Source organism: Anastrepha obliqua, chromosome 2, assembly GCF_027943255.1.
Source record: "Anastrepha obliqua isolate idAnaObli1 chromosome 2, idAnaObli1_1.0, whole genome shotgun sequence".
Lineage (NCBI taxonomy): Eukaryota > Metazoa > Arthropoda > Insecta > Diptera > Tephritidae > Anastrepha > Anastrepha obliqua.
In genome coordinates this window covers 133,285,810-133,313,300 of record NC_072893.1, presented here as the reverse complement: position 1 = coordinate 133,313,300, position 27,491 = coordinate 133,285,810, and the positions used below count along the sequence as shown (strand labels likewise).

The following is a 27,491-nucleotide window of genomic DNA, read 5'->3' as shown; positions in this document are numbered from 1 at the left end:
GCCGAAGTGAAGAAACAGATCAGAATTTGGTAAGAATGGTAGAAAAACATGAATTAAGTTTGGGTCTAAAAATGTTTACTCTTGGCGCACTTTATAAAAACAATAAATTTTTATTTTAGAGGATTTCAAGATCGGCCACTGAACAATTAATTCATAGGGTGTCTTTTAAGAGCTTGAGAACTTAAACTTGTAATACAGAACAGAAATCTTGTTGGAATGCATTTTTTTTATTATAATCTGGTAGATAATTCCATGGAATTTAAATATTTCTTTATTATGATATCCGCCAGATGTCCGGCGCGGCATATAGGTATATGTATAATTGGCGCATACACTCTTTTAGGGTGTTTGGCCGAGCTCCTCCTCCTATTTGTGGTATGCGTCTTGATGTTGTTCCACAAATGAAGGGATGTTGTTCCACAAATGCAGTTTCAAGTCGACTCCGAACGGCAGATATTTTTATGGTATGAGGAGCTTTTTCATTGCAGAAATACAATCGGAGGTTCGTCATTGCCTGCTGAGGGGTGACCACTATTAGAAACAACTTTTTCTTTATTTGGTGTGTTTATTCTCTCTGAATACCGAATGGTAGTAACGCACCAACCAATTCGGCTACGCCGCTGCATAATACTTCCTTAATGAGTAAAAATTTCAAGCAAAACAGAGGGCAACTGGGGGAAGAACTTATAGAACTTCGACTGAAAGAATTTAGCCAGGGCAACTTGGTATTCGGCTTAAGGCTCATTTGACCGATTTTTTCGAATCTAACTGATTTTTGTATTTTTTTCATATTTGAAAAGGTAAACGCTTCCGTAATCTTGTGTAAAATTTTAAAGAAAATGAGAGAAAGGCTCACTTAGTTTTTAATATATCGAGACCTAATTGCCAAAAGGGCGTAAGTTACAAGTTGTTCGATTATCTGGTTTTGAAATAAATCGGTAACCTTCCACCACACGTCCAAACTGGCAACGAAATACAACTGCTCTACGAAGTACAATTTAACCCCCATTACAGAAGCTGTGGGGACCTTTCAGAGAAGGAGACTGTTGAGCACTTTCTCTGTAAACGTCCAGGCTTGGCAGCTAGACGATTACGGTCACTGGGCGCTCCTTTCCTTCGACGGCCTGGGGCAGTGCGCCAACCTTCTCCATTACATCAACAGCTCTGGCTGGCTGAAGATATTAAGAATTTTTTTGCTTTTTTGCTTTCAGATGATTTTTCACCGCTGTATTGTGGCCACCAGGGTGCATCAGTTTTTTATGACGTCATTGCATTAATATTAATAGCAATTGTAATTTTTAATATTTTTTAATAAAACTTTGTGTCGTTATAGTTGAATATGTGTTAAATAAATTATAATTTGTCTGATCCTCAAATAATCATCCCTACTTATAAAAAAAATTCATGAAAATCAGTTAATTTTCATGCGTTCACAGTGGTGTTCCCCCTTAACAGTAAATAAAACAGATTTTATACTTGCACATTTCAATGCAAAGATTTATTTCGTTTATTTTTAGTCGCTGTTCATTTATTTGTTTTTTACTTTTATTATTAATATTAATTATTTATTTACTTATTAACGCTTTATACAATTATTTGCCATACATAACGATAGTCGTATCGATTTTCTTTTTCCTTTTAGTTTCGTTTTTGTTTTTTGTTTTTTGCTTTTTGTTTTTTTCATTTACATACAAATATAAGTAGAAAAATTAATTATTACTTTGAAGTGTTTTAATGCATTAGTATTAATTATTATAATATTAGACTGGCGTACATTTTATGTTGAGGTCAAAAACTATAACTTTTTACTAAAAGTTCACATTCAAACTATAACGTAGTTAAAAAATAATAATTTGAGCATTAAATTCCAAAACTAAAACTTTAATTCAAATTAAATATGTTTCTTTACCACTTCAATCCTTTCCTTTAATCCTTTCCTTGCCACGGGGCAACTCAGCCGCGAAAATGAACAGAAAAATATTGTTTATGTACGCGTGACTAACATCAATTTACAGATAATATTTTCGCATTAGTTTTATGGGTTATTTTTAATGTTTTTATTTAACTCTAAGTTAATTAAAACTAAAAGAAATTTCCGCTTGTACGTCACAAAATTTTGAACGAACAAAATTAACGCAGTGAAAAAAAACGAGTGGCGGCGCTGGGCAGTTTTTGAAAGTTGTCGACTTTTTGGTATTTGGAATCAGTTTTCTTCGAAAAAATTAAACTTACAAATTAAGAAATTATTGCAAAATATATGACACAAGTTTCATTAAAATTAGCTTTGTTGTATTGTTGTTGTGCGCTTAAGTTAAAATCTGTTACAAAATGAGAGTAGAACAAAAAAAAAAACAAAAAAATTAAAAGCGTAGAATACCGAATGAGTTGGACTCGACGTGCTTTTCGTTTAATCTGCATTTTTTGTTGTTAGCTTTCGAATCCATTAAATTATCTGTGTTTTGTGTGTGTGTGCGCGCATTTGTGTGGTTCTGTGTTGTAACTTAAGAAGAATTTATATTTATAAAAAAATGTATATATAATATTTAAAAGCTACGTTCAAACGACTGGTGGTTCGGTGCCAAGAGACTCGTCGTCGGCTCTGTGGTGGCGAAAATGCAAATGAAAAGTAGAAAAGAAAAATAAAAGTTAGTGAGAAATAGTATAATATATAAATTCAAATAAAATGAAGTGAATTAAATAAAAGTTCATAAACGATTCAAAAAGGAGTAAATTGATAAATCTTCTGCAAAAGTCGCATGTCGCAAAAGTTCACAAATTTCGAGTTTTTAGATTTTTGCACATTTCTGCTAGTAAGCGAAAGATCAACTCGATTTTTGTTGTAAATTTATGTTAAAATGGCTATGCTTCTTTTCACACAATGCCACGTAAGGCTGTGTCGAGATGTTGCCCTTAACAAAAAATATTTGAAGTGTGTCTTTTTTGAAGAAAAATTGTGAAATGTTTAGGCTAAGCAAAGATTCCTACAACCTGCACTCTGCAAAGCAATAAAACTGCGTTTCTTTTTAAATAAACAATAACAACACTTGCTCACTTTTTCACTACCACTTGACTAACTAGTACCTAACCTCAGTTTTGCGTAATTTACAAAATACTTATTGATCCCATTCACAGCACATAATCAGAATAATAATTTTTATAAATTATTTATAATATTTTCGCTAATTGAATATTTATCTATTATACTTAAATGTGGATTATTTTCCTTATACACATTTATATAAATAGTTTGTGGTTTTTACTATAAATACTTTAAAAAGTTTTAATATAATAGTTTCAACCATTATTCTCGACTGGCACTCAAGCGTTTTTAGTTTCTTTTTCAAGCACTTTTAGTTATTTAAAATGAGAAGCGCATTCCTTGTGCCAGAAACCAGCCAATTTGCATAACTTTTTTTCTTTTAATTTTTATTTCCCTTTAATTGACTTTTATAACATACATACATACATAACTATATAGAGGCTGCTTAAGAATTTTCTATATAGTAATAACTCGCACTACCATCGACCAACTATTCACAATACGCCAAATCTTGGAAAAGACCCATGAAAGGAGAATCGACACACACCATCTTTTCGTCGACTTCAAAGCTGCATTCGACAGTACGGAAAGGAGTTACCTGTATGCCGCTATGTCTGAATTTGGTATCCCCGCAAAACTAATACGGCTATGTAAGATGACGTTGCTCAACACCAGCAGCGCCGTCAGAATTGGGAAGGACCTCTCCGAGCCGTTTGATACCAAACGAGGTTTCAGACAGGGTGACTCGCTGTCGTGTGATTTCTTTAACCTGATGTTGGAGAGCATCGTACGAGCCGCAGAACTTAATCGCTCAGGCACAATTTTTTATAAGAGCGTACAATTGCTGGCGTATGCCGATGATATTGACATCATCGGCCTTAACAACCGCGCTGTTAGTTCTGCCTTCTCCAAACTGGATAAAGAGGCAAAGCGAATGGGTTTGGTGGTGAACGAGGACAAAACGAAGTACCTCCTGTCTTCAAACAAACAGTCGGCGCACTCGCGTATCGGCACCCACGTCACTGTTGACAGTTATAATTTTGAGGTTGTAAAAGACTTCGTGTATTTAGGAACCAGCATTAACACCGATAACAATGTCAGCCTTGAAATCCAACGTAGAATCTCTCTTGCCAACAAGTGCTACTTTGGACTAAGTAGGCAATTGAGCAGTAAAGTCCTCTCTCGACGAACAAAATTAACACTCTACAAGACTCTCATCATGCCCGTTCTAACGTATGGCGCAGAAGCTTGGACGATGACAACATCCGATAAGCGACGCTTGGAGTGTTCGAGAGAAAGATTCTGCGTAAGATTTTTGGACCTTTGCACGTTGGCAACGGCGAATATCGCAGACGATGGAACGATGAGCTGTATGAGCTTTACGATGACATAGGCATAGCGCAGCGAATAAAGATCCAGCGGCTTCGTTGGCTGGGTCATGTCGTCCGAATGGATACAAACGCTCCGGCTTTGAAAGTATTCGATGCAGTACCAGCTGGTGGTAGCAGAGGAAGAGGAAGGCCTCCTCTGCGTTGGAAAGATCAGGTGGAGAAGGACTTGGCTTCACTTGGTGTGTCCAATTGGCGCCGGTTAGCACGAGAAAGAAACGACTGGCGCGCTTTGTTAATCTCGGCCAAAATCGCGTGAGCGGTTATCGCGCCAATTAAGAAGAAGAAGAATAACTCGCACTATTAAAGACAATAAAAAAATATTTTATTTAGAATCCGTCAAAAACTAAAAGTATAAAACGATGTATCCTCCAGCTGAATCAAACTTTCTATACCTAGCGAACATTTTGAAAATCCCATACATAGTTCTTAACAGTAATAGGTTATGTTAGGTTAGTTTGCTAGGCTCATAGCTCAATTTGATGTCGCATGGGGAACTTACCCTTATCTCTCCTAAAAGCAGTGTGCACTTTTCAAAAATTCTAAAAGATCCCTAATTTCTAATTCATTAAAAAATGGACTTCCTAAAATGGTCTGGATAGAGCAGGACAATGGCAAAGGAAGTGTGAGATCGTGTCTTCCTCATCTAAGCAGCCTCTGCAGAACTCATGTGTTTGCACGTCTATTCTCTGAGCGTGTCTGCCTATTAGGCAGTGCCCCGTTTTAACTGAAATCAGAGTGCTGAAACTTTGCTTATTTTGGGTTAGCAGAGATTCTGTCTGTTTAGCAATGAGAGTCGGCTGAATTGTAAGAAATTAGTGGTGTACTTTTGCCCGTTATAGCAAACTGTTTTGTCCTGAGTAGATCGCTACTGAAATTCTGCGAGAAATAACGGGAAAAACTTAATATTTTTCAGAGTTTAAAAATAAGTGTCAAAATCACCCACACGATCAAGGAGTATTGGGCGAAAAAGTTCTACAAAAGCAAGAGCTATTAAAATTTACACTAAATTTTTAAATACGATAGCCATTAATGGCAATTGGAGTTTTATACGAGTTTTCCCAATCAGCTTAGATCAACTTGTGACCAAATTAGGAGAACTTCAATTCCCCTGAAAAAATATTCCAATATTCAACACTCTTCGTCTGTATTGTCCCATTTTCGTCTCATTTTGTTGCACAGTTTATTATTTCAGTCTTTTTATTTTTGGGCCAAAGATGGCTACGAGCTCTCGACTCAATTCGAGAGCATTTTAAGACCGATGAACTTCAGACTGCTTTTGCAATGGATGAGCCTTAAAGGTAACACTTGAACCGGCTTCATGATCGCATTGGCTGAAATAGAGACTTCAGACTGCTCTTGAAATGGATGAGCCTCGGCTTGGTTCAGAAAAGGAAGAATCAATGCTGCATTGAGAAGGTATAAGAGACTTTGGAAACGAGATTCCTCTAGCAAAGAATTTACTGAAACTGAGTATGCAAGCCAGACTCAGCAAACCAATTCCCAGTTATAAATCATTGAATGGCTGGTTATTATGCTGGGTCCCTTGTGATGTGGTTTAACATTTGAGCAGTGGGTAAGGACTTCGGAAAGGAATAATCTCAATATTTGCTGCTCAGCTATTGCCAGGTTAAAATTGTAATGCTTTTTTTTGCCTTTTATGAAGTTCCCAATACTTTTCCTCTTGAATTTTTAGAAAATGGCTGTTATATGAAAAAATGATCATTGTTTTGATCAATCAAACGCAATTTTAATAGCAACGAAAAGTAATCAACCTGCATGCCAAGGTAGAGTTCCATTTAGCTCGACAGATAACCATGTCTTAATCACCTTGCATCGTCACAGTTGGATGCTGTTTTGACCAATTCGATCGAGCAGCTATCAACAACAAAAAAATTGAAAGAGCTCGGCGCGTTCGTAGTTGTAGTTTGACGGGTATTAAATTTCCCCATAGTTTTTTAAGAAACACTTTCTTATTTAGCCTATTTTTAATTTTACTATAATTTTTCCATTTTGTTCATAGAAACCTTTAGCACATTTTTTCTCTAATAAATATTTAATAATTGTAATAAGTAACTGCATGAATTTCATTCTTTAGCACACTTATACATTAGCTAGCTAAGAATTCTAACAATCAAAGCCAACGCGCGATCTTTCCTCTCACACTTTTCTTGCTTTTCGTAACATTTATTTTGCTAAATATTTTTTTTTATTAATGTTAAGCGCTTAACTCTACATTTGCGCATGGTAGGTAAGTATGTACAAGCGTAACATTAAATAAAACAAATGTTCAAAATTTTCGAAATTCAAAATAAAATTGCTAATCCTCTCAAACCGTTTACATTCTCTTGTTAGGCACAAATTCTCAATAAAAATCAAACATTTTTTACCGGTTCGCACCTAAATTGAACTTATGTCAACAATTTACAACTTTTTAGACTTTACTGCATATAAAATTCACAAAAGAAAAACTAATTTTTTTCTCATGGTTTCTCCAACGCATCTTTTCAATCATCTTTTTAATTGTTAGCACTGCTATCCAGTGCGAAACGCTCATATTTTAACAATAACGGTTATTTTATGTAGTTATTTTGTAGTTGCATGCCTTTCACCCACAAACTCCCGCTACCTGGCTGGCTCAAGGTGCATAAGTGTGAATACGCTATTAGACTCTTCACCAGCATCAACGTCAAACAGCTGTAGCGCAGAGAGCGAGCTCGCCAACTCTGCCCCCTCGCGAGATGCGCGCTGTTCGCCCTGGAGTAGGCGTTCGGTGCGCTGTTGCGGTAGTACGGATTGTAGGTGGGTCGCGGATAGAGTATATGCACTGGTGGCGGTTGGTCGATCTCGTCGAAGAGCGAAGGATCGTAGCGGAAGTCCATAAAGTCTATGTCGTGATAAACTAAACTGGATGGATACCAACTGCTGCAATTCCAGACGTATGGGAGCAGCATGTGTTGAGGAAATACAAATCACTTATCTTAAAACTTTTTTGCATTAGAAGTCTTACAATTATTGCTTACATAAAATTTAATTTCTACTTCCTTCACTGTTCCTTACTATGAGTTAAGAATTTGTTAACTTTGTGAGCTTACTTACTGCGGACATATGTCGACATTCTTGCCACTAATGGCCGCTGTGCCCAGTTGTATTAAGCCGTGCGCATCACCCTCTACGACGCGCACGCAGCCGTTGAAGTTCTTGGTGTAGCGGCCGCCAGTGAATTTGGCAACGTCCGGGGTGCCACCTGAAAACGCAAAGGGCATTCAGTAAAGGTATATCTTGCTGGTGTGCACGCCAGAGCTTACCAATGAACACATGTCCTGGTAGACTCATCTTGTCCTTGCCGGTCGGACGTGTTTCGCCGGCATCCAATAGATGGTCCAGCTCCAGTATGGCAGTATTGTCCGTGCGTTTGATCAACACAATGTGGCGACGTCCATCGTCGATGCGTTTGTCCGGATTGCGTATGACGGTTTCTTCGCCGTTGAGACGAAACGAGAATTCCACAGTGCCATCGACTATGGCTAACGCCATGAAGTCTTGTCCGGTGTATTCCTCGTCCTTTTTCTGACCCCACCAAAGCAGCAGACCATTTGGATCGGTTGTGGAGAAGACCATTGCTGCAAATGAGTATTTTTGGTCGACGTCTGAGTTGAATTGATTGCGATCTACTTCAAGGTAGCCGTTGCCATGGAAGTTGGCATCGTATTCGATAGTTATGTCTATGAATAAGGAGGTAAAAGTTATTTAAATTAAAGTCGCAAGTTCGGTTAATTGTTCCGCTCACGTTCTTCACAGTGCTTTCCGGTGAAGCCAATTGTACACGCGCATACGGCCTCGCCATTGTGCACGCTGCAACTGCCGCCATTTTCACATGGATCACTCGCGCATGCGTCTACTTGTTGGTCCTCCTTTTCACTCGGCGATTCAATTGGTTTGCCTGACGCTTGTTGGATATTTGTCGCTTCGTGCTCGTAGTTGTCGAACGATTCATTCTGATCGATCTCATTGATTTCACCACAGTTCTGGATGTTCGCCGCGTCATGGATGTCGGCAATAAGATTGATCTGTCGTTGGCCTTCGAACAACTGGTAAGGGGAGAGAGAAGATTTTATTACAAAGTTTGCTCGGGGTGAATTGTGAACTTACGCCCGAGATGCAACCATCGAAGCCTTGTGTGATATTCACGTCACGGTTGAGTTTAATATTTTCGTGATCGTAGCCTCCCAGGTATAGCGGTGTCTTTATGTACAGAATGCGTGCCAATTTAGTCGCCTTCGCCCGCTGCTCTGGCTCATTGCCAACGCGCAAAATGCCTTCGCCGAAACGGCGTGACACTTCAATTTCGGTCCATTTGTTTATTGGCAGTGGATTCTGCGAACGTACCAATATAGGGTTTAGACGTGCGCCGGTATTTATAATCAGTTCCACGTGTTTGTCATGTAGCAAGACAGCAATGAAGTCGCCGCTGGGTAGTTTTGATTCCGCGGCGTAGAGGAGTACGGCGTCTTGCAACGAGTTTGGTCGTACTTTGAATTTGACATTCAGTTTGGAAGCGCGTGGTGTGCTGAGGACACGGGAAACATTTCAAATTAAAACAGCAGTGTTGAAGCAAAACCAATACTACTTACGGGTAAGCTGCGTAGCTGTTGAGTTTGAATGCCAAGCTGTTTTCATTCAGATGCTCAATATATTGACAACGATCGCCGGTCTTGTTCAATGGACAAAGGCATTCCATGCCGAACTCAGTGTTCTCACAACGTCCACTACCACAAATGCCGGGAGTGCACTGTGTGCCCTCGACGCCGCAGTTATTTCCGGTCCAACCCTGTTGGCAGATACAAGTGTACGCCGTTTCAGTTTGACTCTCCAAACAGATGCCGCCATTTTTGCATGGGTTTTGTTGACACGGACGGCAAGCAGTGACGCCCTCTTTCAGTTTGGCCTCCTTCATTAATTCAACAATTGTACCCTGAAGCGTGAGTCGGCTAATACAACCAACAAAGCCGACTTGTTGGTCGATGGCGTCAAGCGGCAGCATATCCCAGTTAGGCACGCCACCGATGAACAAATCTTCGATTAGATCCAGCGGAGAGATCTGCGCTTGTGTGGGGAATGCAACTGGATGCTGATCATCGACCTGCATATAGCCATCGCGGCGGAAGCGATTAACGCGTATCGTGTGCCATTCTTTGAGTGAGACTGGACGTTCGGCGCGTATAACCAACGGTTTGCCATCGAAGTCGAAGCGGAATTCGGGATAGCGGTCTTTCAGCGACAGTGAGATATAGTCACCGCTGCCGCGCTTTTGTCCGTTGAACAGCAACAGACCGTTGCCTTGTTCGGGTCGGAATGTGATATCAAAGTTAAACTTAATGTACGACTCGGGCAGTGTGGGGAAGGACATATAACTGATGGGTTCCTGATGGAACTGTGGGATGGCGCCAGTAACTACAAGTATGGTGGGATAGTCGATCGACTGTCCATCAGGTGTACTCGACGTGCAAATATAAGTGCCGGCGTCATTCGCTTGGACATCTTGCAATTCAAGGCGTTCCTGTAAGAGTTAAAAGAATAAATACATTTACATAAAATTTACGTTAATTGGCGTATTTAAGAATCGTTTACGCACATTGAATAGAACGCGGTCGGCTTGCATTTGTCCGTACTGACGAGACCAACGATAGCTGCCCGGTATTTCGGCGTCGCAGTTCAATTGAGCAGTGGAACCAACACTGGCGTGCACCAACTTCGGGCGCTTCCATTCGTGCGGCCACTCTTCGATGCCTAATTCGTAGCTAGTGGTATACAGGTCGCCCTCGTCGGTCTTGCACTTGCAGACATAGTTACCCGCGTCGGAAGCGGAGACATGTGAAATGATGAGGCGATTGCCGATTTGCTAGTAGTGAGACATGAAAACAAAGGCATTAAAGTGGGTTAGAGTCGACTAGACCGACTAGTTGGTGGAGTTACCTGTATGTGCGGTGGTAGTGGTGAGCCATCTGCACGCTCCCAAATGACATCTGTGTAGCTGCTGTCCGAAGAGTAACATTCAACCTCTGTCGATTCACCGATGCGGAGCTGCGATGACTGTTGGTCCAGCTTTAGGCTTAAATCGCGTGGGCGTGTCTGCTGCTGAGGAGGTGGGGTGGGACGCTCCGGTAGCGGCTGTGGTATTATTGGCGCTGCCGCTGCTATTGTGGTTGTGTGCGTAACGAATTCGTATACATATTTGCGATTACGTGCGATCAGTAATCGATATAGAGAATTATCGACATTGAAAAATTCGATAGCAAACGATTTTCGTATTGACAATCAGCAGACCAATTGTTTATGCAAGTGCGCCCAGAACAGGTGGCAACGCCAATTCACAGGCCACAAGTAAAGCACGCAGATACATACACGTACATAATTAGGTTTGTTGCACAGCGTTTTTGTTTTTGTTTTTTTTTTGTTTGTATTTTTAGTTTTGATGATTTTTCAGATTTATTGAAATTAATTGAGTTTTGAAAATGAGTTACAAATCGATGTACGAGTGGCGATGGACGAGTAGGGCGATTAGCGATGCAATATGTTATCGATAACATTTTGATGACGATAATTTAAGTTGGTTGACCAATTTTGTTTTTTGTATTTTGCGTGTTTGCGAGTATTTTTGAGTTGTTTTCGATTTTGCATTTTGAACGAACACACAAAGTAGCAACGACATGGATGACAAACAGAAGTCGAATCGATAAATCGATTAGTTGATTTTGTTGGTGGTTGTGGTGGTGGATGGATGGGATATATTTTTGGTGGTGGGGTGGCGAGAGGAAGAGTAGAGAAAATACAAAGATTAGCAAAATTTTGAAAAATTAATTCGTTTCCAATATAGATTCAACATTTCATTATTATTCTTTTTAATAACTAAAAACAAATATACAAAAATACTAGTTTTACAAGTGAGAGAAGACAAGATAAGTGGTGTGGTGGTGGAAATTAGAGGACAGTGGGGAGCATGTGGGACCAAAAGAAGGGCAATTAACTACTACCAATACAAATGGAGTACACAAAATAGTAAATCGGATGAATTGTGCACAATTCACAAAAGCAATAAGTTTCAAAAAGAACTCAACTCAAAAGTAATTCAGATGCCAAATAATTTTAAATAAATCAAAAAATTTCGTTGTCTAAAGAAAAAAATTAATTAGACATAAATTAAAAAAATTTTTATCTTTTTAATTTTTAAATTTAGTAGTGCATTTTTTAATCACAAAATTTTGGTACGGATTTGGCTTGTGACTCGTGGGTTTGTAGTTGTGGTGGTGAAGCAGTAAGAAAGCCAAACAAAAAAATCAAAACGCAATAAAACGCAGTGAAACGCATACAAAAAGCGACACGCTAAAGTTCATACATATATATGTACATACATATGTACATACGCATACAAATAAATGCTAGATGTTTGAGTAATGGGTGTTTGTATGGGGCAAGAAGGTAGTCGAAATTCGAAGAATGCATGCAACGACTTGATATGTAGGTGAGTGGCAGATGCGACTAATGTACTTGAGGTGGGCGTAACCTCCATGTGAGTGCGATTATTTACATACATAAAAACTACCTACATACATACATACAGATAGAGATACATATATATTTTTCATAGTTATTAACGTAAGTGTACATCATTTCAACTCAATAGCTCTATAGCACTAAAGTGCACATACACTTCTACAATACATACATACATACGTACATAAATATATTTACTTACGCTTAGCATTTAGCTAATATACGGCCACATCTTCTGGCGCGTGCCGAGTGGCATACACTCAGCCATGAACTGTAACAGAAATGAAGTTCTATTCTTCACAGAAAATCAATCTGCTACTGGTCACTCAGGCAAAAGTATACCCCACTAACACCGACTTATTTTGACCACAAAGCAAACAAATTTTGTACTTACAACTTATTTGTATTTGTATTTGTATATCTGGAGAATCTGTGGCCTTAAACCTACAACATTTTCATAGTAAAGTAATATTTTTCATAAACATACATACATACATACATAATAAAATACAAATCAGAAACGTGTTTTGAGGATGGAGCGAAGATGCCAGATTACATATTTACATTTGTCAGGGGCGGTATAACTTTAGCGCTTTTTTGGTAGCGCCGAGCTAAAGTAGCAAAAATAAACGACCAAAGCGTGACGAAGGTTTGCACAACGAATGTGCGGGGGGAACAACGAAATGGACGGGAGTTACTTTCACAAAATACCCTCGATGTTTCACTACCTATGTGTGGAGAAATTTTGAAACAATTTTTGACCATCTAAAACTCGCCTTCAAACATTTTGGTGAGAGATAAGAAATTGACAGAGTCGTGAGCTTCAGAGTGAAAGAAGTAAAGAGTTTTCGATGGACATTTTATGAAGAACTTTTCAAAACTGCATGTAGGCTCGCTGATTTCGGCAGTTATAATTATTTTTGAGTTCTTATACAAAATATCTCAATGGACGTGGAACTTCGAGATCTACAGTATAAATCTGCAAAAGGTCGTAGAATCGTATAAAATTGCAGTACTCAGCTATAAATGTACATACTTGAGCTCTTTGTACAACTTTGCAGAAAACTTTGTCAGATCTTTTGGTCAATTTCTTGATATTAGACACGAAAGTTTGCTTTAAAAATGTTTCAGAATAAAATTGTCTTCTACTTGTAATTTTGCTTAATATATCAGATTTTTTAGTGAAACTCCACGTGAAAAAGTTTGTTGTTAATTACATATATTTAAATTAAAAAAATGCATGAAAATGAAATTTTTTCAAACACCGACTTTCGTATGATTTCTCTCGCATAGCTGCTAGTTGACCTAAGTTTTTCGAATTTTCGCCGTTACATTAGCATTCACAACAAATAAGAGGTTCAATAAATAACGAAACCCTATTTTTAACACCTTCCTTTAAACACAATCCTTCTTAAAAGTATACAGTAAGATTAGTTGTTGTGTGCGTGGAATGTTCAGGGATATTGTGATTTGAGTCTACCTTTGTTTCAAAGTTTTCTCATGGGTCATTGCTGTGCTGTGGGATCCTCTCAATGTGCAATCCATAGGTACCAAAACAAACAAAGCTACTTACATTCAATATTCTTCAGCAAGGGGTGCATTCGACATTTACCTTCGGGTGCTAGAAGAGTTCTTGTTAATTGCTTTTACTAAAGGGCGCCACCTACTTCAAGTTGAGTTAATGCTAAATACACTTCTACGATTTACTTTGCTAGGTTTTTTTTTTCCTACTGTTTACTTTGCAAAGTGAAAACAAAGGAAAATCACAGAACAGAAAAATTGCAACAAAAGTGTGAAAACTTAAAAACGAAAGAACGAAAAAGATTGTGTTCCAATTTCGAAAAACAAAAAAATGTACCAATGAAAAATCAAAAAATTCTAGTTTAGGTGCGTAACAAAACAAAAACAAAAAAAATCACAGAAGTTCAAAACAAACCGAGTGGGCGGAAAACAGGCGTTGACAGCAGGTGGCGTCGCTTTTTCAGCCGCAGCCGCTGTTTGCGTTTATGCGTGTGCGTGTGATTGCTGCGTCGCTCCTTGTGGCCGCTGTGGCGTTTCTTCCAGCGCTTGTAGCTCGGCTTGTGCGATGGCTTCTGGGATGATGGCGCGGACAGCGGCACCGGTTGAGGCGTTGCCGTGGCTGTTGGCCGCGCAGTCGCCAGTGTAGTCGAAGTGGAAAGCTTCAGTGTCGTTGGCGGTGGTGGCGCTGGTGGCGTACAATTGAACTCGTCCGAGTGATCGGTGCAGTCGTGTATGCCGTCGCAGACCATTGAGGCTTTGATGCAGGTGTGCGGATGCGACACGCATTTAAAATCGCTCGGCTGGCAGGCGTAGGAAAGACGCTTTGGCGGCTTGGAGACCAGCGCTTTGGTGGGTTTGAAATCTTTGTGCGCGTGCGTGCGCGTGGCGTTTTCGCATAAGCGCAGTGAGGTCGCGTCCACGTGTATGGAAGCGAAGCGAAGGGAGTAAAAAATTAGAAACCATTTGTCGGGGTGAACGATGGAGAGCGATGAGGGGCATGTGAGAACGTGATAAGTACAAACGTATGTGGGGAAGAGGCGGGATAATATGAAAATAAAAGATATTGATTAGGAAAGAATGTCTTACGCAGAAAATGAATTGAAATGAAAGAAACCAAAATTAAATTTACCAAGAAACTACGCGTTTGGTCAAGCACTATAACTACTTAAACATAGTAAAGACTACGGAGTGACGGAGGAGCGTCGCTAAGCGGGTGCGTCGGTGCTTTGGGAGACTCTGAGTTCAAATTTATGATAGTTTCCGCTTACCGACGCTTCATGCCACCAACTAAAAATACGTTCTAACATTAGCACTACAATTTTTGTATAGATACAATTTTGGTTTGTTTTTTCAACTGGGTGGATCTATTGAAAATGGTTCGATGCGTTTAGTCAACTTCCTAGATGCATACTGATACTTCAATGAATGAATGGTTTGGTGAGTGTCGGGATACATACAACGGTGCTTGCTTTCAAATTTATTTTTGATTATATTTGTTTTACCGGAAGAGATCCTTAAATTTTCAACGAACATTTTTTACAATGGAAATGTCTAAGTTTCAAGACTTTGTTTTTTTACATTAACTAAAAATAAATATTAACAAATGTCTACCAATAAAATTTTTGAATAAAATACTGAAAAATTTACGCTTTACAATTTATAATTTAAGACAATTCTTCTAGCTACGAAAAACACAAAATTATTAGAAATATAATTTTTTATAGGAATTTATGTTACAAAGGAATGGCAGGTTGCTTTTTTCATTTTGTTTCTACTTCGAGGCATTTTATTTACAGCTTTTTGTTGTTGTGCTTTTAATTTTGACGATAACTCTTTAATTATTCACTACCTTCTACGAATTGATCTAAATAAGTAAGTAAATTTTAATATACAAATTTTTTCCAAGCTATAAAGAGACTCACAACTGACTTTTCTAAAAGCCTCGAGTAATTTTGTTTTTGCTTTTACTTCAACAACTACGAATACTACTCGATACACGAGCACATACATACACTAGCGAATACCATTTCTAATAATGTAAAATTTTGGATTTTGAGGTTTGTTCCACACACCTGTACAGAAATAGAATATCACGCATGGGACCTCACTTAAGCTGTAACCTCCTGTACAGCCCCAACGAGCGAGTGCGAATATATACGAGTGGTTTTTGTCCGGGTATTGTTCGGGTATTTCGAGCACCGTTTGCGGGTTATCGAAAGGTTCCGTTTGCAATACCGTTTGGATGAGTCGTTTCGTTGGTTTGGTTTTTTTTGTTTAATGGGTTCGTGTAATTTTGCATTCGGGTGATTGATTTGTGTGTTTGATGGCATGTTTTGTTCGATTTTTGTTGATGTTTTGTTTTTGTTTTTTGAAATTTTGTTCATTTTGATGATTGCAAATGTTGTTGCGAAGTGACGAACGATGTTGTTGTGGTTGTCGATAAATTGTTTTCATTTTTTTGTTTTTTGAGTGGGTGGTTCGTGTATGTATGTGAGTGAAAATGAATCGGTGTATGTTGTTTTTGGTTTTGCGAGTGGCACACATTGATTTGGTTTCGCATTTTGTGTTTTGTTGTTGTTTTGTTTTGAATGTTGTAAATATTTTTAGCAGTTTCGTTTAGCAAAGAAATTTGCCACACATTTGAAGAGTAGCAGAGAGTGAGTTGAAGTATTAAAGAGAAAGAAAGATAAAGAGAGAAATAAAAAAGAAGCAGAATTTAATAAATGAAGAAAAACATTCTTTTTAGGTTTTTTTTCTTGCACAAATCATTAGCAACAATCGCAAAAAAGGAACAAAATTGTTCTTCGGTAATTTTTCTGTAGTTTTCTTTTTAATTATTATTTTTTTTTTGTTTTTTTTTTCATTATTTTTTCTTTCCAAATAACGAACTGATTTAACTTATTACAAATCTACCAAACCTACACACAGAATATGCAAAATAGGGGAACACAAACAATTATTTAAAAGATAGTGTAAAAGTAAGTACAAGAGAGTTGGAGAGAGTGAGACAAGTAGGGGAGAGATAGAGAGTAAGACATATATAGCCGGTGAATGGTGTATAATTTTACGCTAACGGTTAGCACAAGGTGCTATGATACCCGGTACCGTTGAGTGTCGTCGCAAGTTGCCACACTACCGCATAAGTACATGTGTATGTGTGTGTGAGTGTGAAATTTTGTGCATGAGCCTATGTGTGGGTGCGCGGAGTTTTCGGTATGTGTAGAATGCATGTTTAACTAGGCATAACGGTGATGTGGGTACTGCAAAGCAGCGTTGAATGCTAGCGAAAGTTTTCATTGAAGCAAAGAAAAATCTTTGTCGATATAAAGTCTCCCAAAGCACTTTTGGACTCAAGATGAATGTTGTTTCCAGCTAGGTGAGCTTTTATGTCGACACAGATTTTAGTAGAACTTTCCACCACGGCTCAAATAATTGAGGTGAAATCGTTTCTGAAGCTAAAACGATGCCCAGCGGGCGCTTTCACCCTACTCAAAGAGAGCTTTCGATAAAAAATTTGCTTACAAATGAATGGACTCGTGCTGCGATAGACTAACAACTTTTCACTATTTACACACATAAATACTACGAATATGACTACGACTAAAGGCGGGTGGATTACTGTGATGGTCTCTTACACAAATATAATTTAATATATTAACTTAACAACAACATAAATTAAACTACAAATGGTTTTCATTGATATAAAAAACTAATGACGCTTAACTTTTACAAAAATATATGTAGGTATGCTTCGATGTAACACATAACGGTAAATATTATTAAACACTTAACAATTAAAACACATGAAAAATAGTTGCTCATTGAAGAAATGTGTTTGTGACGGAGAGGGAAAGACAGAGAGAAGGAAGAAAAAGAGTGATATAGATAAAGAAAGGTGAATGATTCACGAGTGTGCAGAAAGAGCTTTTATGGTATGAGCGGTGCTAAGAATGTTAGTTTTTGTTCTGAATTTACTTAAACGCCTAAAATATGCTAGCCAAAACATTCAAATCTAGGAATCTGAACTGATAACTGATAACGGGAAGAACTACAACAAAATTAAATAAAAAAGCGAAAATTCTCGACATTTAAAGAAATATTTTCCGTAATTCGTAATTTTTAAAAGCTCAAAAGCTCAGAACTTTAGTTTCAAAAAGATTTTTTTAACCGAATTATTGGAAAAAAGTTCCATCTGAACTAGAAAATTTTAAAAATAAACTTTTGGCGAAAATATTCCATAAAATAACATATTTACAATTTAAGTTGCCAAAAACTCTTAAATTTCTGAAGCAGAATTTATTACTCCTTAGTTTTACTCCAGTATTTGTTGGTAAAAAGAAGAGAGTTTGAATACTCTCAAGAAGTAATGGATATGTTCGAAAAGAACTAAGAGTAACTAAAAATAATGTTCTTGTGCTTCTGGTTTATAAGAGATCGAGCTTTGCTACTTACGGAGCTTTTTAATCTACAAACTGTTCGTGAACCCGTGCTAAACCCAGTCATGTCAAATATGAGCTTGCGGAAAAAGTTGCTCTTACTCGGGAAACTTGGAATATAGAATGGAAGTAATAAAACATAAGCTTTCGAAAAATGTGTAAGTGTAGCAATCAAAATCAAAGCTACTTTTTTAAATAAATTTAAATGCAGCTGGATGTTCGTGACTTTTGCTAACCATGCAATGATGAAATGTGAAACACGACGCAGTTTTTGTAAAAAAAAATATTTTCTGCTTGACTTTTCAAAACAAAAGTTGCATACAAATATAAAAGTATGTGTGTGTATGTGTGGGCTGTGTGCAGAGAGGAAAGTTTGAAACAGCGAAAAGATGCGTTGAGGGAAATGTAGCGAAAAGCATTGAAAAAAGCGAATTTTGCAGAACAACGTCGGAGACACAAAAGACAGGAATATTTAAATATTTTATTTTTTTCTTAGAGGGAATACCGGTAATAGAGGATTGATAGATAAGTGGAGTGGAAGTTGGAAGTGGCTGATGTGTGATGCTTAGAAGAAAAAACAGCGCAAAGAAAACACCGAAGATGAGCGGAAATCTTAAAGTGAGAGTTTTGAAAATCCACAACCAAAATTTCTTGATATTTGCTGAAAAATTTGTATGCACTTACATAATTGAAGCTTGGCGACAAATATAACACAAAAAGCGGCGAAATTAGTGGTAACGTTGATAGTTAAAGAACAGAAAAAGCGTCAAATTAGAAGTGAAACAAAAAGCTTTGGCAAATAAAAGTGAAAAAATATGCGCCGTCTGCGGAAGCGCCAAGCAAACCAAATGGCTCCAGGAAGCGCGCTCAAATGTAGCGTTGCCTACATTTGGGCGCACGTTTTAGAAATCCACGTAGTGCGGCTTGGCACTGCCTGCGCGTTTCGGGCGCACATGCAAATAAAATACGTAAATGCTAATACTCTCATATGGATATTGAGTGGGACAGTACTTTTGAAAGACAAATTAAGAATTCATTGAAAGTGGAATTGTTTATAAATTCTGTATATTTATTTGGTTTTCTTTTCGTTCTTCTTTAACTTATTTAATTATCAAAATATATATTCAATGGCAGCCAGTTGTTGTAGTTGTTGCATTTTACATTAAAATTATTTTAACGATTAATTAACAAAAAAAAAAACATCGAGAGAGTTTTGACAATAAAAAATTGCAATCGAAGGGCAGTTAAACAAAATCTGACTTAAAAATAATTGGATTATGGGAACTGTGGGAGCTGCGGGATAAAAAGGATTTTTTTTGGATATTTTAAAATAAAACAGTCATGGATTCGTTAGTGGGAGGATATTTCAAGGATTTTTGGTGGCGTGTGATCCAAGTGGATGCGTGGGCAGTTTTGGACATTTATTCATAAAAGTTGGCATGCAGACTTTCGCTTAGTTTTTTCGTAAAATATTCTTTTTTTTACAATAATAACATTAAAAGTAATAATTAGTTAAAATTAGATATTTAAAATGCTCGCTTTTTGAGAGAAAGTTTTCTTCGTATTCATTCATTTTTCGCTACGGAAATTCGCTGAACATTTTGTGAGCATATTTGAATTCGTTTCTAGGGGTAAGTGTCTGGGCTGTTTTGCAAGTGTTCGTGTCCGAGATGTGAAACTGCGCGTGTTTGAATTTCAATGGGGAAATTTCCCGCCACCAATTAATAAATTTCAATTTACAAAACTAACAAATTATATTATACAAAATATATACAAAAGTTATGATTTTTTGTTGTTTGCGTATTCTTGGATAGGTATTTTCGCTGTTAATGCTATTTACAAAATGGAATTTAGTTGGCTACGTATTTTACAGTTTTTTTTCAGTTGTTTGGTTTAAAAATGTTTACAAAATATTTTAGTTAGCAAATCGTTAGATCTAGGGAGGTTTGTTGTTTAAGGTGGGGTGTGTAGCTGGTAAACTAACTATTGAAGCCGTACAAATATGTATATAAAAAGAGTAAACACAGGGGTGGCGATAAATCGGGGCAAACAGCTAAATAAGTAAAATCAGTGGTGGAAATTTGGCTCACATTGCGAATTTCGTCTTGAACATGCCCAATAGCTATTCAAAAGTTGTCATTGATTTTTTTAATATTAATTGTAAATCGTAAATATACATATATAGAAAGTAGTTTTCATTAAAAATGTGTTAGCAAGAAACGATTTTTTTTGGTTTAAATTTGTATGCCTAATTTTGTTCATTTTTCTTAGAATTTTTTTCTAGATTTTTCTTCAACTTCATGTTCAAATTTGAATATCATATTATTATATATTCGTTATTAGTGGTTCTCATAATTTTTTTGGTATTTTTTAAATATAATTTTCCTTTCTTGCAATCAATGCCTATGCTGAGCATTGTAACGTCGCCTTCTCTTATATTCGTTTCCGTAGTTAGGAGGAGGAGGATAGGGATTATACTCACGCTTGATATTCAGATCTACAAATGATGACTGTGAACGGCCGCCGCCAGTCGAATATGACTCGCAGACGTAACGGCCTTCATCCTGTTTCAGCACACCGCGCAGGTAGAGTCGTTGATCGCGGATCAGAGCACTGCGTGGCAGCGGGCGACCATCTTGGCGACGCCATTCGTACTATGGAAGCGGGAAGTAATAAAGATGTAAAAGATATTAGCGAGAATTATTTATTTAGAGAGAGAGAGGGAGAGAATCAAAAAGTAAAGGTGGATTCATCGTCTTCAAGACACCCGTGGGACATGCGTGAGAGTATTTCTGGCTGTGACGTAACAAGTGGCAAGCAAGAAAGAGAAGATAAGTTCGCGCGTGAATAACAATGAATATTAAAAGCAATACACCAATAAAATTAAACCCAATGTCCACTTATTATGTCAACTTAATAACTGATTATGTCCGGTTCACTGAGAGCCAAGGCGGATTTAGTACAGGTAATGACATTCGTCCAGCTGAATATTTCGCTGTAGATATGTATAACGTCAGAATGATTTGTTTTGCTTACATCTGTGTGTTTACGTTGCTATTTGTGTATATTGATAATTTATAGTTGGTTACGCAAATAATACCTTAAGTGTAATATTACAAAAAAAAAATGTGTATTGGGCTTGAAAAAAGTTAAGCGGAGTAAAGGTCTTTTGCTTGGCATTCCCTGTAGGGAAATGAATCGGCAAGTGTGGATTTTGACGTGACGGAAGTCAAAAAGCGAAAGAAAATCTCACTTATGTTTATTTACTTATATGCGGATGCTATAACTTGTAGTAAATTCGTCTTGCTGAGAACGGTACAGCAGTCTGCAGATGTCACCAATTTTTGTGTCACCTCGCCTTGTGCATACAACTTTTAATTTACTCTCATAAATTCTTTGTCGAAGATAGTTCGGCAAATTGTATTTGCTTCTGGAGTCAACAATTATTGCAGCTTGCCAATTGCCGGCACATGAAGTTTTGATTTTGATACAAGAAAATTGCTAACGAACGCATATAAAATGAGAAAATGGCAATCCTAATTATCCAGTCATGAATACAGAAAATCAGTATAAAATTCATTGAGTGTTCAACATATTTTCGTTACGTTCTAAAAAACTGCGGGTATTTCGTGCCCATTTACCAACCAAAGTTGTACGGACACGAACGATGAATCCGCCTTAAGATGAGCTGAAGAGCGGAGATCTAGAGCAGCAACTTACTCTTATTTCGCCCCGTATAGGTTCGCGCGCGCTCTGCACATCACACTGCAGCGTCACATCTTCACCCTCGGGAATGTCATAGACTTGAGCGCGCGGTGCTGGCTGATAGGCTCCATTACGGTTCACGACCACTTCGGCCATGTTGGTGGTGTTGCCGTAGCGATTCGAGGCCGAGCAGTAGTAGCGGCCCGCATCAGCTGGGGTAATGGAGACGAAGCGCAAGTATTGCCCATCTATACGCACGGAGCTGCAGAAAGACAGAAAAACATGTTAAAAAAAATCAAAATGAAAAATTTGCCAATGAAAAGTGATTCGAGAACCCTCCAGCCGGCAGAGATCTATACTAGATCCACGCGATTTGCCACAAGGTTTGGAAAAAAGGAAGTACAGCTTGACTAGGTATGGGCTTTAAATTTCAGCTGCGGCAAATATTTCTAAATTAATTCTACTCTTGCGGATACTCACTCAGTGAGTGGTCGGTTGTTGTCCGTGTGCCAGGCGACGTCGATGGGCTGTTCACCAGTGACTTCACAGTAGATGTCGATGTTGTCATTCGGCGCCACCAAGATGGGCATCTTGGGGTGGAATGTGATGTGTGGAATGGGCACTAAAACCAGCTCGGCGATGACGAATGTCACAACAGCGCCGCGGTTGTCCAATGCATTGCAGCGGTACTTGCCGCTGTTCTGCTCCTCGACACGTTTGATGATCAGACTGTTGCGTTCGAAGTATGAGTTATCTGGCAGTGGACGGCCATCCACACGCTCCCAACGTGTTGACAGGTTCGGTACGTTATCTATAGAATACAAAGAGTTATTGCTTGCAGTAATATTGAACATGAAAGCGTGCTCTGGCGAAAGACTTACTCAAGTCACAGGTGAGTGTGACGGCGTCGCCTTCATTGGCGCGATAAATGTTTTGCGGTGGACCGTAGCCTGGCTGACGCGTTGGTGGGTATTGTGGGGGTGGTTGTGGTTGGTACGGATATGGATATTGTGGATTCCGAATCACATCGCTGTCGTCTTTGAAGAATGAAAAAGAAGGAGCTGTTACAATTGGCACACAGAAAGCGAAAATAATACAACTCTCTAGTACCACCATTACTATTTGCGCAGCACAAGACATGCAAATATCAAGCAAAGTTCCAACAACAAAACACTAGTCACTTGGCAAAAGAAGCGCTTTCAGCCGCTTCTTCTGCCCAAGCCACTCAAAGTGTACTTACTGGACGCATCGCCGCGGCGTGGACGTACATCCACAGAGATGTAGCTCTCCGCAGTGCCTGCTTCGTTGCTTGCGATGCACTTGTACGATTTGGCATCATTGCGGTCGATGCGATATTTCTCCAGGAAGGCCTCGTTGTATTGTGGACTGGTCGGCAGGGAGGCACGCGTGAATTCGGTACTCTCGTCCACCCATTGCACAGTTGGGCTGGGTACGCCAGTGGCGGTGCAGACCACCTTGAGTTCATCACCTTCAGTTAAGCTCAGAACTTCATCGCTTGGCTCTAGAGTTATCACTGGTGGCACCAAAACGCGTACTGATTGTATGCCAGTCGCGCGTCCAACGTCGTTCTTTGCGACACACTCATAATCACCAGAGTCTTCTACTTGAATATTTCCGATGCTGTTATAAAAAATTGTAACATTAACTTGTGGCACCGGGTCATGATTTGTGTGCGGCTACTTACATAATGTAACCGGCGCTGATTTCCTTGCTACGTGGTGATAACGGTTTGCCGTCGACGCGACGCCACTGTACGCTGGGATCGGGTATGCCAGTGGCACTGCAGTAAAGCATCGCTTCGGTGCCCACATTTACCGTTTGCGGCTCAGGTGGATGTATATCGACGGAAGGGCTTTCACGTGCTGCAATCAAGTAAATCATTGTTGTTGTACAGATTAGTATAAGGAGCAAGTAGTTGGGGACGTTCTTATTACCGACTCCTTTCTTGTAAACTTGCATTTCGTACAAAAAAATGCAGGGGTAAGAAAATTAAGGAAAATAGAAATTTAGCCGAACAATTTTTAAACGATTTACGGCAAATAGAGCGAACGGGGAGAAGAGAGAGAGAGAGAGAAAAGTCGCGCAAAGAGACAAATCAAGTTAGTTTACAAATTTCTTTTTACGATTTACGAGCAATGTGTAAGTAATAAAGTTTCATAATTTGTGGGACTGAGTTGTGGAGTGTGCGGAGTGTAGTCGGTTTGTTTTTTATTCGGGTTACTAAAGGTTTCCGGGTTTATCAGTACTTACGTTCAACATCAATAATAGTGTTCGATTCATGAGATCCAGCAACATTCTCAGCGATACACAGATACATGCCGCGGTTCTCAGGACGCGCGTTTATGATGCGCAAAACGTTACCGGTTTGTTGCACATTGTCAGCGAGCGCTTCATGAACCTGTAAGAGAAAGAATATGTGAATATGGAATGGGAGAGTGAAGTGCCGTCGCGAGCTATCTTACCTTAGTCCATTTGATGTTGGGGTAGGGCGAGCCGGTGGCCTCACAAGTAATGGAGAAATCTTGACCCTGCACGATATGGTTCTCATCTGGCAAACGCTTTACAACGGGTGCAATACTATAATATCAGAGTGCGATTAGTAATAGTGCGAGCTCAGAAAAGTTTACTTTTACTACACTTACGTGCCCGGCAGTGGTCCTGGCTGAGGTCCTGGTACGGAATATGAACTATCTTCGATCACTACCTGCGCGTCGTTGGTGTAGTTGCGTCGTCCGCGTTGATCAATGCCTATGCAAGTGTAGAGACCGGAGTCGCGGGGCGTGGACTCGCGGATCTCAATCGTATTGCCACTGATGATAACGTTGCGCTGGCGGTACACTGGATAACCGTCTTTATTCCACTCGTAAACGAGCAAGATAGAAGTGGTTGGCTGGCAGGTGAGACGCACGATATCACCCGTTTCGCCAGTGTACGATGGCGGATCGATGTAGACAAGTTCACGTGGTGGCGGAGGTGGTTGGGGTGGCGCAATGTGTACATACACTTGCGTGTACTTCTCATCGATGCCGATTTCGTTGGTGGCCTGGCAGCGATATCTGCCCTCGTCGGATTTACGTGGTGCATCGAAGATCAAACGGGAGCCATCTGTGTGAGCTTCGAGGGACATTTGACCGTCGACGCGCGTCCAGGTGACAGTTGGCGTAGGATGACCGTTAACTTCGCAGTAAATCTCGTTGGGCTGGTACTCCTCGAAGGAAATGACTTGTGGCAGGTTGATGATCTGTGACGGTGTACGTTGAGAATCCTCTGTGAAGAACGAATGGGGAGTGAGAGAATTACGATAGTCGGTTTAGAAAAGCTAACAAATGCAATTTGTTTAAGAAAAGTGCAAGGCCCAGTTCGTTAGGGCACTGCTCGAAAGCCTAAAGGGCTTACCGTATCGAGCCAACATTTCACTGGCATATGCTGCAGCCAGTTTTGGTAAGCGTGTTGGAGGAAATTTGACGAATTTAATTTTTTTTCATAATTAATCCTCACATACATTAATCGATATACTTTTGTTATGTACAGTTGTTCCATTTAAGCTCACCTGTTATTGTGATGGAAATCTGATCTTCGAAAACGCGCTGCGTCTGGTTGTTCACTGCGCGACAGATGTACACACCGGAGTCATAGATTTGCAGGTCATACAAACGCAAGACACCGCCATCCTCTTCGGCGTTATATGGCAGGCGACCATTGAGCTTCGACCAAGACACGAAGACGGGTACCTAGCGATAAACGTGTGAAGATTAATGGGCTCCTTGGATGTTAAAAGAAAAAAAGCACAAAACACTTACGCCACTCCAGGCCATGCGACCGGTGCACGACAACGTCAGTGAGCCCCCAATCGGTATGATGGTAATCTCAGGTGGTGCAATCGAGACGGTAATTTGCGTTTTGTAGTCGGGTTGTGGCGCGGGTGTTGGTGACGCCTGAGTAGGGCGTTCATAGTCATCTATGGCGATGAAGCAATAATTGACATTTATTATTTGGAGATATCGGAATGGGTGACACTCAATTGAAAGAGACGGTGAGAACTGGGTGGCAAAGGTGTTAAACTCTGAGTCGAAACTTAAGCGCTTTGCCTACCCGCTCACGGCCCGGCTAAACATACATATATGTGGATTAGTGACATTTGCTGGTTTGGAGAAGAGTTGCTAGAAGAAACAAACTATCGGATTAACTTTTTTGGGAAAAATAGGATTTGGTATTTGTTTTTGCTTTTTGCTAAGGACCTTTGGGCGCAGTTTTATGCAGCAGAAAAAATATTTGAATTAACATTTGATGGGAAAAATATCGTAATTAATTTTTTTCCGAAGTAACATTAGGCACCTTAGTACAACTTTGTTGCTCATTCAGTGGCCAACAAGTTTACGGTCAAAATTCATTTCAGTTGAATTCGAATTGAAAAATTGGTGCATTTTTATTTTTTATCTCTATATTTCATCTCCGACAGCTTGTTTCATATTCGCCCTCTCCATACCAACCTTCTATGTAAAACATTGTAAGCGTTCTACTGTTAAACAAAATTATTATTTTCAAGTAATACTAAAGCTTGAACAGTTTGAAAGTCGTAACAAGAGGACTGTTAGAAGATTAGCGCAAATAAATTGAAAACAGATTACTCGAGAAAGTATTAGGGTGAATCACCAGAAAAGGAGCAATTTTTCCGCCGGCATTATAAAATGCTTTACATTTTAAGGTTTCCGCCAAAATTATTTTGAAAAAATATTGGATTTACGTGGACTGCATCGATCTGAAAGTAACTCCAAACAACGAATTTTTATAAGTAAAATTAATTTTTAGAAATATTTTTCGCCAAAAAGTACCTCAGTTGATTGAAGAGTTTAACTTTTGTATCAACGAAATCAAAGCAATGAGCGTTTTGACGGTACTGAGTTGGTATACGTGAGCTGAATCTTAATATTTTTTCGAAATATTTTGGCGAATTTCTTAAAGTATAATATTTTTTATCGCTCCGTTGGGAAAAAGCACCAATTTTTGTTTGTCTGGGGAGTGATGAACCCTAGTAACTGTGTTTGTAAGTAGCTGCTCAATTTGTGTTATTCTAAGTTGACAGATGGTAAAGTTTTAACTCGGTTCGAACGGGTTTTCTAGTTTGTAAAAGCGTTTGTGTGAAGATACTTGTTAAAAATTCACTACAGGATAAGATGGGACTGTGGGTGGTTCAGTATTATGTTTGCTTGTTTGTTTGTGTGTGTGGTGTCTACAGAGACACTTGGATCTTACGGGGCAGACTTCCTTTAGTACATATAAATTATACCTATGTTTGTGTGGTTTTCAACTGGAATTCATAGAACACTTGGAACACGTACTAAGGCGAGTCTACGAGTAATACAACAACACTAACTAATAAAATTATTCATATGAAATGCTGGAAAACGAGAAAGCCACATTTCGGTTACCAGCCATTGTAATTTAACCTACTTCAACCTACTTGTAATTCAACAATAGGAGCAAACATTTACACACACAAATACCAATTACGACTAAATACATACGTAAAGGGTGATCAAATTGTAGGTAATTTTTCCAGTAGTTGGATTTGACAGATCACGCGTGACTACTGTCAAACTAAATACATCATTTTTTCAGTATTGACATTTCATCGTGAAAAGACTTACTCCTCAACGACGTTTACAAATCGTGCAATTGCATTACGAAAATCGACGAAAAACGACACTTATTGTGTTCAGCGATGAGGCCCATTTACGGCTTAATGGCTACGTCATGTCATAATTGAGCTGAAGAGCAACCCGAAGCCATACAACAACAGCCGTTACAACCATTGAAAACAAGGGT

At 39.0% G+C, this 27,491-nt stretch overlaps 1 protein-coding gene across 35 annotated transcripts in view; it reads right to left on the bottom strand.

Annotated features, from left to right (window-relative positions):
* Positions 1-1,468: 1,468 nt before the first annotated feature.
* The window catches only part of LOC129237214 (basement membrane-specific heparan sulfate proteoglycan core protein), a 211,020-nt gene continuing 184,997 nt past the window's right edge, over positions 1,469-27,491 (bottom strand). For 31 of the 35 annotated variants that reach the window (XM_054871753.1, XM_054871751.1, XM_054871757.1 and 28 more), the window contains 21 exons: positions 25,466-25,623; positions 25,216-25,396; positions 24,308-24,932; positions 24,128-24,242; positions 23,916-24,063; positions 23,350-23,527; positions 22,885-23,285; positions 22,526-22,681; positions 22,125-22,455; positions 21,660-21,906; positions 20,422-20,593; positions 15,576-15,626; positions 13,919-14,365; positions 10,405-10,625; positions 10,064-10,330; positions 9,063-9,988; positions 8,581-8,998; positions 8,219-8,519; positions 7,737-8,153; positions 7,528-7,675; positions 1,469-2,599 (listed from right to left, as the gene is read on the bottom strand). In XM_054871753.1, the coding sequence (XP_054727728.1) occupies positions 2,557-2,599; positions 7,528-7,675; positions 7,737-8,153; positions 8,219-8,519; positions 8,581-8,998; positions 9,063-9,988; positions 10,064-10,330; positions 10,405-10,625; positions 13,919-14,365; positions 15,576-15,626; positions 20,422-20,593; positions 21,660-21,906; positions 22,125-22,455; positions 22,526-22,681; positions 22,885-23,285; positions 23,350-23,527; positions 23,916-24,063; positions 24,128-24,242; positions 24,308-24,932; positions 25,216-25,396; positions 25,466-25,623 (5,951 nt within the window). In that variant the 3' untranslated portion in view covers positions 1,469-2,556. The remainder of the gene's footprint in view (positions 2,600-7,527; positions 7,676-7,736; positions 8,154-8,218; positions 8,520-8,580; positions 8,999-9,062; positions 9,989-10,063; positions 10,331-10,404; positions 10,626-13,918; positions 14,366-15,575; positions 15,627-20,421; positions 20,594-21,659; positions 21,907-22,124; positions 22,456-22,525; positions 22,682-22,884; positions 23,286-23,349; positions 23,528-23,915; positions 24,064-24,127; positions 24,243-24,307; positions 24,933-25,215; positions 25,397-25,465; positions 25,624-27,491) is intronic. The other 4 variants (XM_054871759.1, XM_054871768.1, XM_054871769.1 and 1 more) reach the window with 4 other exon arrangements.